Source organism: Microtus ochrogaster, linkage group LG8, assembly GCF_000317375.1.
Source record: "Microtus ochrogaster isolate Prairie Vole_2 linkage group LG8, MicOch1.0, whole genome shotgun sequence".
Lineage (NCBI taxonomy): Eukaryota > Metazoa > Chordata > Mammalia > Rodentia > Cricetidae > Microtus > Microtus ochrogaster.
This window is the reverse complement of record NC_022033.1, coordinates 15512320-15528166: the sequence shown is the minus strand read 5'-3', so window position 1 is coordinate 15528166 and position 15847 is coordinate 15512320. Positions and strand designations below refer to the sequence as shown.

At 51.5% G+C, this 15847-nt stretch overlaps 1 protein-coding gene across 1 annotated transcript in view; it reads left to right on the top strand.

Annotated features, from left to right (window-relative positions):
• Positions 1-12000, top strand: part of L3mbtl1 (L3MBTL1, histone methyl-lysine binding protein) — a 25541-nt gene extending 13541 nt beyond the window's left edge. The window contains exons 13-23 of the mRNA XM_005362977.2: positions 1690-1841; positions 2274-2350; positions 3077-3162; positions 3327-3437; positions 3837-3951; positions 4321-4420; positions 4591-4788; positions 4897-4946; positions 7572-7729; positions 8113-8175; positions 11289-12000. Coding sequence (XP_005363034.2) covers positions 1690-1841; positions 2274-2350; positions 3077-3162; positions 3327-3437; positions 3837-3951; positions 4321-4420; positions 4591-4788; positions 4897-4946; positions 7572-7729; positions 8113-8175; positions 11289-11423 — 1245 coding nt within the window. The 3' untranslated portion in view covers positions 11424-12000. The remainder of the gene's footprint in view (positions 1-1689; positions 1842-2273; positions 2351-3076; positions 3163-3326; positions 3438-3836; positions 3952-4320; positions 4421-4590; positions 4789-4896; positions 4947-7571; positions 7730-8112; positions 8176-11288) is intronic.
• Positions 12001-15847: the final 3847 nt, after the last annotated feature.

Genomic DNA, 15847 nt, shown 5'->3' with positions numbered 1-15847 from the left:
TTACACTTGCAGACCATGGGCGCTGGGATCTGAACTCCAGTCCTTGTGATTGGGCAGCAAGCACTCTTAATCACCGAGCCATCTCTCCAGCCTACTTTCTATTCTTTTAATAAGGATTCAATCTCTCCATGACTAGCCAGGGGTCTCCAGTCCCCTGCTAGCAAAGGACCCTTTGGGGAAGCGCAAACCATAGCATTCTGAGCTGGAGAATCCTCCCCCATACATGCCCCAGAGGCCTAGCTGACTGCTGCAGCCTGGACACTAACTTGTCATGGCTCAGATGTTTTTCCTCTGGTCTTCTCTGCAGCTCAGTGGAATGAGGTCAAAGTCTGTTCTGGCAGCCTTCCCCTTTGCTCACATCCCCACCAGCCCACCTCCTGGTGTTAATCTGCTCAGAGGCGGATGGTGGTGTGAGCAGTTAGTTAAGTATCACATAACCCCAAGCAAAGGGTCTGAGAGATAGGGAGCTCCCATTGAAAATACTTCCATACTGGGGGCTGGCTGTGCATCTTAGTAGCATGTCCCTTGCCACCATAACCATATTGAAGGGTCAGGGACTCCATCATGCTGGTGACAGGGACAGTTACTCTGCCATTCCAGTCCAGCTCCAGAGACTTTATTTGGGGACAAGAGGTGGTTAATAAGGGCCCACCTTCTAGTTATGGGAAATGCAGATTTTTTACAATACTTGTTTTGCGCAGGGTTTCTCTGTGTAGCTTTGGAGCCTGTCCTGGAACTCACTCTGTAGAGCAGGTTGTCCTCGAACTCACAGAGATCCGCCTGACTCTGCCTCCCGAGTGCTGGGATTAAAGGCGTGCACCACTATCACCTGGCAAAATTATTATTATTAGTAGTAGTAGTAGTATTAGTAGTATTATTATTAGTAGTAATGTGTGTGTATGTGTGTGTGTGTCTGTATCAGAGAACAACTCCCCTTTTTGTTTTGGTTTTTTTTTTTTTCTTTGTTTCAAGACAGAGTTTCTCTGTTTAGTCCAGGCTATCCAGGAACTCACTCCATAGATCAGGCTGGCCTTGAATTTACAAAGATCTGCCTGTCTCTGCCTCGTGGAGTGCTGGGATTAAAGGCATGGGCCACCTTTGTCCAGTCCGGAAATGCAGATTTTTAAGTCAACTGTTTGACCTCTGGCCCTGGCATTAACTGCTTTGTGTTCTGAGTCACAGATGTCACTTCTAGGAGGAGAATGACTGTCCTAGACAGGTGCTTAGAGATGAGGAAGTGCTGTCTTTGAAGCTTCTGTTTGTGGCAACCACACAGTCAATACTAGATCCCTGGCGGCTCCCTGCTCCCTGCTCCCTTCATGGGTGGAACACAGCAGGGCTCCCTCCCCCACCACCCAACTACTGCGCCCCCCCCCCCCACCCTGCCTCAGGCAAGCCTGGCTAGGCTCAGTAGGGTAGGGGAGACTTGTCCTCAGCCTGCTGGGACTTTTGGGTAAATACAGAGCCTCCTGACAGTCCCTGACCTTCTCCCACAAGTCATTACACTTGGAGGACAGAAAGTCCCTGTGTGGCCCAGAGCAACCCTCATTCCCTGCCTATTTCTCCCTGATGCCCACTTCCCACTCCCAGGCAATCCATGCAGAGAACCTGCTCCTGCGTTGGCTAGCAGCTCCGGGCTAGTTCCGGCCACCCTGGCCCCAGCTGTGACAGCCCTCTTCTTATTCCTAGAGTTCTTCCCCAGTGGGCTTCCAGGTGGGCATGAAGCTGGAGGCTGTGGACCGCATGAACCCATCCCTCGTCTGTGTGGCCAGTGTGACCGATGTGGTAGACGGCCGCTTCCTGGTGCACTTTGACAACTGGGATGATACTTATGACTACTGGTACTGGGACCTGCTGGGGAAGAGGCACCAGGGGAGGAGGCATCCCCTGTAGGACCTCAGACACCATGTGGCCCTACCCAGTTATTCAGATATTGCTCTGGATTTGAGGAGGAGGGGGATAACGAGCTGTCCTGGATTTGAGCTGAGTCACGGGTTACAAAGCTCAGTGTTTCCTACTTCATCAGAAAATACCTTGATTAAGAGGTGTGTGAATGTTGGACACGCATGCATGCACACACAACATAAATCTTTATTAGCTCTATGGTGTGATAGAGTTTTCAGTCAATGTGGCAATTTTCTGACCCAGTGTTAATCACCCATGTCCCTCTCACCAAGAAGGAGGCTGAGGAAGTCCCCGGTGCCATGCTGTGGGGACAACAGGCTCAGCCCTCCCCCGTTCTCCTAGGACAATGACATACTCTTGGGTTTCAGGTGTGATCCCAGCAGTCCCTACATCCACCCAGTGGGCTGGTGCCAGAAGCATGGAAAGCCGCTCACCCCTCCACAAGGTGAGGCTGCTGCCCAGCACCCATCCTTCCCAGGCTGGGCCCTCGCTCCCTCCTTGTCTCTTAGCATGTGAGACTTGGTTCCTGCACCTCCTTAGCAGGCCCTTTAGGACAGGGTAGGGAGCAGATTGGGCCTGGAGCCTTGACATTTGGGGTTTAGGAAAGGAAAGTTAGATGGCTCCCTCAGGCATGCAGGGGTCTAAACAAAGGACGTACATCCTTCACTTGGGACCACTGATGGCCCAAGTGTAGCAGAGGTTTGGATAGGACTAAGAGCAATGGGGCCATAAGTGATGAGAGCTAGGATTCCAACAACCCTGAGCTCTTGTGGTCCCGTGGGCTTAGTTCTCACCAGGACCCATCTGCCCCAGGACAAGCATCTAATTGTGATCGCGGTCACATGGCAGAAGTTTCTTCTCCATGTGTTTCTGCCCCTTCCATGTTCTTTTGTTTGTTTTGTTGTTGTTGTTGTTGTTTTGTTTTGTTTTATTGCTGTTGTTTTTTTTTGAGACAGGGTTTCCCTGTGTAGCCCTAGCTATCTTGGAACTGGCTTTTTTGACCATGTTGGCCTCAGATTCCTAGAGATATGGCTGCCTCTGCCTCCCATGTGCTGTAATTAAAGGCGTGCGCCACCACCCCTAGCTTCCTTCCATGTTCTTGATCCCAACTGGGGACAGAGTTCCCTGAGCCACCTGGCTGGCTCAGCTATTGCTCTCACCTCCTTTCCAGACTATCCAGACCCTGATAGCTTCTGCTGGGAGAATTATCTAGAAGAAACTGGGACCTCAGCTGTGCCCACTTGGGCCTTCAAAGTGGTAAGTGGACTCTCACCTTCCCTAGAGCTGAGCTTAGGAAGACATGGTCCTGTCAGTCAGCCAGTGGATGGCCTCGGCCAAGACAGTCCTCCCTATGGCTCTCTTCCTGGAGCTTCAGCTCCTCAGAGCTGGGCCTTAGCCTCAAAGCACCTGTCTCCCCACAGAGACCCCCTCACAGCTTCCTGGTCAACATGAAGCTGGAGGCTGTGGACCGCCGGAACCCAGCACTGATTCGGGTAGCCAGCGTGGAAGATGTGGAGGACCATCGGATAAAGGTGGCTCTGGGACCCTAGGCCTGGGGGAGTGGACAGGTCAGTGGGACAGAGATTCTCTAGAATGCTTAGAGGTCAGGGCATGGCATGAACTAGGAAGCTGAAGACCCCAGACCTTTCTTTCCTTATCTGTGATTCACTGTTGTAGGCCTGGAAGGGTCCCTTTTCCTCTACAAGCCTTAATCTTATCATCTGTAAAATGGGCCTAATAACCCTTGTCCTACACAGGGACTTAATGGAGATGAAAACACGTGGCTGAGAACAGTTACTGTGTAGATGCCCCCTGTATTCATCTCCAAGATCTTGGCCTAGGCATAGGGAGCACGTCGGAGCCTAGAGCACCTCCTGACTGAGCCAGGCTCCACGAACAACACTTGACCCCCAAGGGCCTTTCTTTCCCAGCTCCACTTTGATGGCTGGAGTCACAACTATGACTTCTGGATCGACGCCGACCACCCGGACATCCACCCTGCAGGCTGGTGCTCCAAGACAGGACATCCCCTGGAGCCTCCTCTCCGTGTGTACTCTCAGGACACGCTGCTAACTTTCCCTTTCCACCAACCTCTGACAGCCCTCCCAAGCGGGGCTCTAGTGCCCGCAGCGAGCCTGGGATGCCCAGCCCCCTACCCCCAGCTCTTCCTGCCTCACTAAACCAAGGCATGCCCGCAGGTCCCAGCAAAGTATGAAAAAGTCAAACCTTCCTTCCCCAATGGTAGCTGATACCTGATGGCAGGAATGGGCACAGCTTGGCTCAGGGCCTGGTCTCCAAGGAACTAGTTCTGGGTACTGACCCCTCCCCCCCCACACACCACATGCACACTATCCCTTCTTTGTCCCTTTCTCCTGTCTCCAGGACTCCATGCTGACTTCTCTTTTGCCCCTGTAGGGCCCAGAGAATCCAGCTCTGCCTCACCCGGGAGCTGTCCCACGCTCAGCCACAGGAGCCCGCCCCACACAAAGCCCTCCAAATACAGCTTTCACCAGCGGTAAGTAAAGCAACAGCCGAGGCCCAGAGTGAAGCAGGTATCGTTCAGGGAAGAGTCTTTTACAGCTGTGGAGCGAGACCCATCAGCATTCCCCAGGACCCAGGGCCAAGGTTAGGGGGGGCTCGGTAGAGACAAGTGGGTCCACCCAACTAAAGCCTTCATCTCCCCAGGAAGTGCCCCACTCCTGGCTGTGATGGCTCTGGCCACGTTACAGGCAAGTTCACGGCTCACCACTGCCTCTCTGGCTGCCCGCTGGCCGAGAGGAACCAGAGTCGGCTGAAAGCGGAACTGGCCGACTCGGAGACGGCAGCCAGGAAGAAGAACCTGTCTAATTTGTCCCCAAGGAAGAAGCCCCGCCATCATGGCCGGTGCGGAGGCCAGGGAGTCAGGTCCTGGGCTTCACGGGTGTGGGGCCTCGTGTCTTCTTGGGCCAGCCACTGATCCTCTGCTGCGGGCCCCGGTCCCTCTCTCTCCAGGATTGGACGTCCTCCAAAGTATCGCAAGAGTCCGCAAGAAGATTTTCAAGGTGAGTGAGTCCAGTTGACAGAGGATGCTGAGCGGGGGGCCTGTGATTGATGGAACCAGACCCCAGGGCAGCGGAATGAGAGCCGCTGGGCTGGAAAGGAGGCCACTGCTTTGAAGAGTTTTGGTGCATAGCGCAGGGGCAAGAGCACAGGATGAGGCCTTGAGTGGCCAAGGCTTCTGGTCCTACGGACTTTCTAGGAGTCTATGGAAAAGGGGGTGAGGGGCTGGGTTTCCACAAGGTGGAGCAATGGCCCTGCTCTGTTCATCTGTGATTCTAAGCTTCCTCAGGAGACCGTGGCTGTCAGTCGTATGACCTTAAACAAGCCACTTTCCTCACTTGAGAGCATAGGGAGTCACTGGCTGAACTGACGATGGTGGCTACTATTACCGTTCACTGAGCCAGACACTGTGATGAGCACTTTGTAGCTGCCTTCTCCAGCTCTCCAGCCTCCCACTGTGTCTAACTAGGGAGGAATGGGAGGCTCAGAGCCAAAATCATTTGCTCAGGGTCATTCACCTTCTGAGTGGCTGAGCTGGAATTCAAACTTGGACCTGATGTCTGCCACATGGCATTAGGCTAAAGCCCTGTGCCCTAATGTCATCTCAGTGCCCATTCCCCTTGGGTTCATTTGCGTGGATTTATGTAACAAAATACCTACCATAGCCTGGGTGGCCTGAAGAGCAGGCATGTATTCACCTCACAGTTCTGGAGCTGCAGGTGTCGGGATTGCTATCCTCTCAGACCTTTCTCCCGGTACACAGACCACTGGCTGCTTGCACCCTTGCTGCTCTGTCTTGTGTGAGCATCCTTGGTGTCTCACACCAGATTCCCTGAGCCTGGCGTCCTCAGTCAGATGCTGAGAATAATAAGAGCTCACAGTGTGTTCAGCACAGCTAACTGCACACCAGTCAGAAGCTCGTGCCTGGAAGACTCCCCCCACCCTGGCTTCTCTCTTTACTGTTTCCTCCTGATGGAAACAGAAGATAGTTTTTGTAGCCTCAGGTCTGAATTCCAAGCATCTTGGCTGACGTCTGGGTCCTCCCTAGAAAGCTATCCCAGCCATGGTCAGGCTATAGTAGGCCTCTTGCCTGCCATGGTACTTTGGTCAGCTCCCATGTGCAGGACTACATTCTAACCACCAGAGGGCACCTCCTGACTGAATGTGGAGGGGTTGGGGGGTTGGAGGAGTGAGTGATACCATGGTGTGCACATGGAGGTCAGAGGACAACTTTGTCACATCTGTTCTCTCTTTCTACCTTTATATGGGCTTGGGGAATCTAGTTCAAGTTCTCAGGCTTGCACAGCCTATACCGTACATACCTTTACCTGCTAAGCCCTCTCTCCAGCCCAGAAGTCAGTCTTTCCAGTGGTTACAGCTATGGCCAAAGGAAAAGGGAGGGACTCGGGCCTCACCCTGGCCACTAAGGCATCTCAGGGACAGAGCCCAGGTCTCTCATCTCCACAGAGGGCCGTCTGTTGTACCGGCAGGCCTTTAACCAGGAAGGGACCCTGGCTACAGCTCCCCTTCTAGAGGAGACCCCTCACACCATCCATGGTAGACCTTGATGCAGGGTTCAGATGCGCACGTGACCGTCCCATCAGGGAACACCACCTGGCCCTTGGCTGTGCTCATTGCCCAGGTCCCACAAGGGTCACCTCTTTGGAAGAACCTTCTAGCATTAAATACAATGCTGCGGCTGCTCACTAGAGTCAGGCTCTGCTCTGGGGAGTAAGATAGGACCCAGGGTACAATCTTTACCTATAGTCCTAAAACATGATCAGGCAGGGGAGGCACAGCTGCCGGGTCACAGCTGGAACTGTTGCAGTCGCAGGGAACAAGCATCAGTGATGCTTCGGTGAGCAATGCACAGGCGTGGACTGAGATGCAGAGGCTGCAGGAGAGGGACAGTGGGTCTGTGGTAGGATCCCAGAGGCCCAGGGTGGGACTACGAGGAGCTGAAGAAGCCACGAGGCTAAGGCTTAGGGAATGAGGTGGGGCAGGGTAGTCTGTACCGGGCAGAGGCTGCCATAGAGAAGACGGCCCCGGAAGTGCTGCATTCTGCATCCAGAATTATCAGCAAGCACTACATTAGAGCAATTAGCCAGAACTGTGGACCGAGGATGGGGTCAGGTTGTCAGCAGTTGAATTGAGTAAAGTCAAAGGGGTGAGTGCCCGACCTGCTAAAGAGGAAGTCAAACAGTGGCATCAGATTCCTGAGCGGATGAGGAAGCAAGCGATGGCAGCCTGTGACTGGACAGCTGATAAGAACTCATTCTCTGGGGCCAGAATGACCCTGCTCAGAGTCCAAAAGGGCTTCAGAAAGGACACAGAACTCAGTACTGATGTCGGGGATGAACTCGTTTGAATGTAAGGGTTGTTTGATGCCACCAGCTCCAAGAGAGAACCCTCAAAGGCCCAGAGTGCTGGGGTTACTCCACACAGTGGGTGCCGAAGCCTGCAAGCAAGCAACCCATTTGGCCAGCAGCATACCAGCTCACCCACGTGGTTCTGCAGGCTTTCAGGAGGGGTCCTCACCCTGTCCGTTGTGCCAGCCAGTGTCCCCTGTGTCCTAAGTGTGAGCTCTCCCTAGTGCTAGCCCACTGCTCTCTGCTTCTCCCTTCTAGCCCTTCCTCCCAGTGTGGTGCACCAGTCCCTCTTCATGTCCACCTTGGCCACCCACCCCGATCGCTCATTCTCTCTGTGCTGGGAGCAGCACTGCAAGCTCTTGCCAGGAGTGGCAGGGATCTCAGCCTCCACGGTCTCCAAGTGGACCATTGAAGAGGTATGGGGTCTTTCCTTAGCCTCTCCCCCTCTTCTTCCTGCCCACTAAACCACACCCTAGGAGGGGCTCACTCATGCCACTCCTCACAGCCTCCACCTTGGGCTCATTCTTCCTATGCACAGCCCCTTTAGCGGCACAGCAAGGCTGACCAAATCAGGCCTCTCATGGTGGATAGAGAAGGTGGGTCCTGTCAGTCAAGGTGGGACTCTAGCAGGGCAGACATACTTTAAGGAACAAGAGACCTTCCCTCATGTACCACCACACAAAGACATGAGGACTTCCTAAGGCTAATAAGAAAGAAACTGCGGGTGTAGTCCAAGGGGCCGCAAGACCATGTAGACTTACCCTCCCCTGGTTAACGAATATCTCCTTTGATTTCCAAGGTCTTCGGCTTCGTTCTGACCTTGACGGGCTCTGAGGACCAAGCACGCCTCTTCAAAGATGAGGTAAGGTACCAGTGCAGAGGGACAGAGACAAAGTTGCTGCCGTTGAGATGGCGGAAACCCATTACCCTCACCAGCATTACCCGAGCCCGAGAGGGACCGCTGATGCCCTGCAAGGCAAGACCAGTCATAGTCACCCATGTCTGAGAAATCATGCAGGGACTGGGGCCTGGCTTGGAGACACTGTGTTCAGATTCCCTTTGGGAAGGAAGATGTGTCCTGAAGAAGGAATCCATTTGTTCTTATGCTGTCTTCCCCGGGGCTGTTTGAAGTGTTTCACAATTTGGGATGCTGGGGGGCAAACACAGCTTCAGCCAGGCCAAGCAGATACTTCACCACTGAGCTGCATCCCTGCTCAAAGCAGCTGAACCCAAAGCAGATATTGGGTGGCGTAGGTGTAGATATTTGTTGCAGAGATCCCAACACATGAAAGTTAATGCCCAAGAGCTTAGGGAAGATATGAAGCAGTGGGTTATGGGAAAACGAATGTCAGGTTGAAGGCAGCCTGGGCCGGAATCCTAGCTCTCCCAGTTTGAACCGCTTGTCTCTGAGCCCACATCCTCCCGTTTTTAAGATGGAGGTAGAGCAAGTGCACTGAGGGCTACCTGGCAGGTCACTGTGAACTTTAGAAACCAGGAGTGAGTATAGATAGCTACATGATCAAATCACTGGCAGGTGTGTACATCTATCAGGCAACATTATAGAGTCCTATAGAACTCCCACCGCTATACCAAAAGCCCAATACGGATGAGACTTCTAGAAATAGTTGGTAGTCTGATTTTGTGTGCACAGTTGCCCCTAAATAAAGAACTTTCTTCATGACTCTCTTAATCTGTGGAATTTGACAGTAGAAGGAGTCCTCGAGTGTGTTTGAGTCTTCCTTCCAAATCAACAGAAGCAGTCCCTTGCCCCAGCACAGTGTGGGCTCAGCTGCCTAAATCTATGCCCTGTAAGAAAGATGGATGTCTGTAGACCCAGCACGGTCTGCCTCTTCCCGTCTGGATGCTGGTCTTGCCCCCTGTGTTGCTGATCTTATTTGTGCTTGTCTGGGTGTCTAGCTGGACTCCTGTTTCTAGAACCTTCTGACCAACAGGAAGCAAATGCCTGCTCCATGGGTGACTTGTTGGTTTCACTTTCATTTCTATGGGGTTTGGTTTGGTTTGGTTTGGTTTGGCTTCGGTTTTGGTGCTGAGGACTGAGCCCAGAGCTTCTTGCAAGCTAAGGCTGTTCTTTGCCACTGTTCAATAGCTAGGCCCTCCCCTCCACCCTACCATCCCTAGATGAACTGACTGAGGCGAACACCCAACACCACAAGTTTTATAAATGTGTTTACTTGAATCTACCTCCATCAAGACAGACCATTCCCATCACACCAGAAAGTTCTGCCTCAGCCCCTACTAGTCAGGCTCCATCCCAAAACATAAGCACTGTGGATCATCAAATCTTTTATAGCACTGTGGATTATAGCACTATAGACTGGGCTTGCCTATTCTTAAATTATGCAGTAGGATCAGACAGCAGGGGCGCTGTGGGTCTCTCTCTTCATTCCCCGTAGTGTTGGGGGACCTGTTGTGTAGTGCTGTGTACACTCTCGGTTTCTCTCCATCTAATGAACAGGCTGCAGGCGTCCTGTCCATGGACATTTACATGGTTTCCCTCCTGAGTCCCATACTACCTCCTTCCTCTGTTCTCTTCATCTCCCTCCCTCCCTCCTCACACCTGACTTTTCTCCCTGACTAGAATGTGCACTCATCCGCCTTCCACACACTTGCTTTGTCTGCCCTGGCATGAGGTTGTTAGATTACAGGCACCATCATGATTCACCCAAGGACTGTAACTCGTGACTTTATACAGTGTTGTTATTGCGCCAGCAATCAGTGGTTGCTCCTCAGGTCATCCACACCCTGCCCATATCCGCATTTCCTGTTACCTCAGAACATTTTAAACAACAGCTCTTGAGCTAAGTAAAACCCACATAAATTGTTTACGGTTTTATATAGCCCTTAAATATCCTCCATTCTAGGAAGGTAGCCTTTTTCTTCTTTTTCTCATTTTATTTTTTCTCATGACATTTTTAAAAGTCCAGAAGTGAGGACCAGCAGATTAGCTAAGTGGATGGAGGCGCTTCACACCAAGCCTAAAGACCTGAGTTTGATCCCTGGGATTCACATGATGGAAAAAGAGAGCTGACTCCCAGAAATTGTCCTCTGACCCCACATGCATGTCGGGACACGCCCATACCCACATATACACAAAATAAATGATTGTAATAGGAAACATTTAAACTAGAGATCAGATCCAAAGGCTTCGTTAGATCCAAGTGTTCTCTGTCTCTCTGATTTGGGGGCGGGAAAAGGTCAGAGGTAACAGTGCACCCCATGCCTCAGCTCTCAGAATGCAGCGTCTGCCCAGCTCGCCCTCAGTGGCACTGAGACTGACCAGTGGGCTCCCATGGCACTGCGATGGGCTTTCTCTTGTCTTTGTTTTGTTTTGGCTGCGGGCATTTCACAAATGCAAGATCACATGTGTAGATATGGAGGCTGTTACCCCGGTTACAGAAGGAGCCCAGGTAGCATTTTTGAAGGAGGATTAATGAATGAAACTACTTAGACCATGAGCCTGCCTGGCTTCCTGGGCAGCCTCCCTGTACCCTGGACTTAGACGAACCTGGATTTGGCTCTGTCCTTAGCTGTCACTATTTTGAAATTCCTAATAACTTTCAAACAAGGAGCTTCACATTTGAATTAAGTACTATGTCCCACAACTGTATAGCAGCAGCTGAATTCTCGAAGCTACTATTTGTAAGGGCTCCAGGGAGGGTTTTCCAGTATAGACGCTGACACAGACCTGTTAACAGAAAGAGAAAGAGAAGCTCTGTGTATACAGCGGGAACCAGGCTGTCCTGATTTCCTTCTCCACCCCCATTGCTGTCTTTCTTTTTTCTTTTTCCCTTCCTTGTCCTTACTCCTTACCCCCTCTCCCTTTCCCACCTGCCACATGCCCCTTCTCCCCTTCCCATACCCACCTCACATATCTGCCCCTCCCTTCCTCTCACCTGTCCCCCCACCACCCTTTCCTTCTCCTCCGACTTCCTCCTCCCTCTCCTGCCCCCTCAGATGATTGACGGCGAGGCCTTCCTTTTGCTGACACAGGCGGACATTGTGAAGATCATGAGTGTCAAGCTGGGCCCAGCCTTGAAGATCTATAATGCCATTCTCATGTTCAAAAACACTGATGACACCTTTAAGTGACTGGCCAGGTGGGACCTCCTCCTGCCCTTGCCAGGCTCTCTCCTCAGACGGTGCTCCTTTCCTGCACCCCTGTCCTCACGGTCTGACCAGGGCTGGCCCTTCCCAGAAGGTATTTGGGAGCAGACGAGCCTGGGCAAGGGAGTCTTGGCCCTCGGTCCTGGAGCCCATTTGTCTCCAGGTTGCCCCAGTGATGGCGTGACTAAACTGAGGCCTGGCTGGTAGAGAGGAATGCAGGTATCCTGACACTGGGGCAGCCTGCATCTTCGGTCCCCTTGGTTACTGTCTTAGGAGTTAGGAGGAGCTGGGTCCAGCAGCATCCTCTACTCAGACCTGGGGCCTCCTCCCTTTCCACTGTTGGCTGTGTACCCTTCCTCCGCTGCCTGGTTCCTGGGCAGCCCCTGTCATGGTCCAGCCAGACCCCATGGTTCTTCTGTAGATGTGTAAGTCTCAGAAATATGGGAGCTTCCCATTGGGAGCCCCTGGCTGTCTTTCCCCTTTGCCTCTAGGCGGAGATCCAGAGCCAAGGCACCTTCCTGGACATGTTCCATTGAGGACCACTCAGCCTTGGAGTGGCCACTTCCAGGGCTTGGTTCCAGCAAAGTGAGCAGACGGATGGAGAGCCCATGTTAAAACAAACGGGGCTCGGGTTCCATGACGCTGCCTAGACACCAGCTGGTGCAGTCTGCTGGCTGTGGGGAAGATGCAGTCTGGGCTAGTAGGCAGTGCAGGCTGGGATGCCAGACAAATTGGAGCCATTGGCCTGAAGGGTATCTCGAGACAGCAAGGTGGCAGCAACATCCTGTCTGTGTCTATGGATCTCAGCCAAGACATTACACAAGAGCGACAGACCCCTGCCAGTCCAGCCTCCTGCCCAGAGAGTGCCGCACTGCCTAGCACACAACCCCTGTGACATCACATTCGCTCTGTCCCTTAAACCTTCTCATTTTGCTCTTGAGTCTAACAAAGGCCACTTACAGTGGAGAGCTGGAAAGGTTCCTCTCCAGTCCGAACTCTCTGGCCGCTTACGCCCTTCTTGCCACTCTCTAACTGCCTCTCACTGCCAGCTGGGTCCCTGCTGGGAACTCGGGGATTGGGACCTTCAGTCTCCACTCGGTTACTGCCAAACTCGCCTCCCAGCCTACATGGGGAGCATCAGAGCCCAGCAGGAGTCACCCTACCCATAGGTGGAAGCCAGTGCCAAGCTTCATCTGGTGCTGAGGTGGGCCTGCAGGCAGAAGAGCAGGGTCAGCCCCCAGTGCAGTACACTTAGAAGTCGTGTGTGTGTGTGTGTGTGTGTGTGTGTGTGTGTGCGCGCGCGCGCGCACATACATGTTGGTCACGCAACAGTTTCTGTCAGGTATAGGTGTTAGGTGTGGTGTTGGGAATTTTAAGGGCTATTTTAAAGCTATGGAGCTTTATTATTTCATCAGAAGTGAGAAAACAAAGGGTCTGTTGATTTCCTGGTTTTGCCCTTTGGAGACCTCCCCTCCCTAGGCCTTCTAGGAGGAGAGCCATTTAACACCCAGGTGGCCTCAACCAAGTGGATTGCCTTTCCCTTTCAGCCCTCAAGGGTAACTGAGCACAATCTTTCTGGGAGAACACTGCAAGAAGGGCCAAGGGGAGGGAGGGTTAGGTCGACAGCTGTGACATCATTGCCCCTTTGCTGGGAGTAAAGAGGAGTCAGTCCCTGCTCTCTCAACTGTCCCAGGTTGCTGTGGAACCTGTCATCTTCTTGTCTTTAGTCTGCCCGGTCACTCGCTGACTGTTCTGAGAAGGCAGCAAATGTTCTGTGTTCTTGACTGGGGCTGTAAGACCACACAGCTCCCAGGGAGAGGGACAACAGTCTTTGCCATGCAGCTCGGCCAGTACCAGTTACCTGTGGGAAAAGGCCCGATGGACCAAAGGCCTTGGAGAAGAGGGCTCGCAGGCCTCCCAACTCTGAGACCTCAGCTATTCTGCACTAATATCAGACTCTGTGGAAAGAAATCAAATCATAAAAAAGTCAAAAGACATCTGCCTTCTGAGCATTCCACCACCCACTGTGTCCCCAGATGAGACCATTGCACCTTGACCTGGGAACACAGGAGGAGAGGGAGTGGGTGGCTATTTCTGGCACCCTGCGCCCTGGTCTCTAGCAACGCCAACCACTTACACTTTGTCCTCACCAGGCTTCTCCAGCCTCTGTCCAGCCCTGGCCTAGGACAGGGATGAACTTTCTGTTTAATTTCTAAGGCAGAGAGAATGGCCCCAGGGTTTGAAAATGAAGCCTGTTTCTCCCCTTATTCACACGTGCTAATTATGGAGTTACATGTTTATTCTTGGTGTGTGTGTGTGTGTGTGTGTGTGTGTGTGTGTGTGTGTGCATTCTCAAAGAAAATCCTCTGGTTTAAACTAAAGTGACTCTTGAGAGAGGAAACCTTATAAAGAAAATACATTATGATTTGTCTGTGTATTGTAACAACATAAATAAATTCACATCATTGAACAGTCTGCAGCCAGAGTCTGTTTCTCTTTTTGTGGTGAAATGCCTAGAATACACAGCTGAACATCAGTGCTGCCATGTCTGAGGAGAGCAATTCCTTCCCTCTGCTGCTAGGTAGAGGTCCTAGTGTCTCAACCTGTGGGCTGCAACCCCTATAGGGATTCAAATGACTGTTTCTCAGGGGTTGCCTACGACCACTGGAAAACACAGATATTTACATTATGATTCATAATGGTAGCAAAATTATAGTAATGAAGTAGCAATGAAAATAATTTTATAGTTGAAGGTCACCACAGTATTAGGAATTGTATTAAAGGGTCACAGCCTTAGGAAGGTTAAGAACCACTTTCCTAGAAAATCTGAATTTAAATTTAAAAGATACAGCTTATAAAAATAAAAAAAAATGCATTCAAAGGAGAAAGCCAAATTGAGAACATGGTGGAAGGGATTCCCTGCTTAGGAACACTTACCTCGGAAAATGCCTCATATTTAGCCACCAAGGTAAGCAGAGGCTGTGGCCAAAGTGGGTCAGACTGTATCTCAAGCTGACAGGAACTTGGCAGCCTGTCCACATGGCACTGGTCTCACAAGCATAAGAGAAGAGAGAGTGACGGGGTCATGAAAGCTTGTTCCGCGGTTCCAGAGAGCTGGGCACCATGCTGTTGGGCCGGATATTTTTTTTGAAAGGAGGCCCTGATCGCCGTTATATGAATCTATAAGGGTGGACCCCAAATTGCAGTGAAGACACCTTGATTTCTGAGTTGCCAGGGCTGTGGTGTGCCCACTAGGGACAGATGCAGGTATAAAGTAGCACCAGGCTAAGAGAGAGGTTATCTGTATCACAGGCAGCAGAGCTGGAGAGGCAGGGCTGCTGAGGGCCATAATATGAGCCCAGATGATTCCACTAAGAGCTCAGGATCCCAGATACGGAAATGCGGGATTTGGTGTTAGCTGAAGATAGGACTGTTTAGTAGAGTGCTTGTCTAGCACCCGGGAAGCTCAAGATTGTTCCCCGACACCACATGAACCAGGTCTGTGAGTGTACCCCTGCAATTCCAGCACTGGGGAGATGGAGGCAGGAAGATGAGAAGCTGAAGGCCATTTTCTACATGGTGAGTTTGAGACTAGCCTGAGATACATGAGAGTTATTGTTAAGAAAAAAGAGACATTCAGTGGTGTTGCAAGCCTTTAATCCCATCACTCAGATGGCAAAGGCAGATGGATCTCTGAGTTCAGGGCCAGCCTGGTCTACAAAATGAATTCCAGAACAGCCAGAGCTGTTGCACAGAGAAAGAGAAACCCTGCCTTGGAAAACAAACAAAAACCAAAGAAGAAAGAAAGAGACGATGGTAACTGTTTAATGGCAATGCACCTGCATGTCTTACAAGTGTAACCAGCTGGGGCTGGAGAGACTGCTCGGTGGGTAAGAGCACTTCCTCTCACAGAAGACCCAGGTTCAATTCCCAGCACCCACATGGCAGCTCACAACTGTAGCTCCAGTTCTAGGGGATCTGACGCCCTTTTCTGGCCCTTCAGGCACCAGGCACACACATGTTGCACAGATATACATACAAGGAAAACTCATACAATCACTGCTGGGCACATAGACGTGTGTGTTCAATAAATATCTCCTGAATAAATAAATCTCCACTTTAAAAACAACAGTATAAACAACAGGACTGGAGAGATGACTCAGTCAGTAAAATGCCTGCCTAGCATGCTGAAGATCTAAGTTCAAATTCCTGGAAGCTTCGGCCAGCGAGACTAGCCTACTTGATGAGGCCCACGGCTAACACGGGTTTCTTCTCTCTGACCACATGCGTGCAATGCACTCACCCCAGATATGTTTGTCCTTCCACATCCACATAACCACACACATAATTGTTTAAATTAAAAACACGAACAATAAGAACTCCTGGGGTCTGATAACTTAACATTTTAT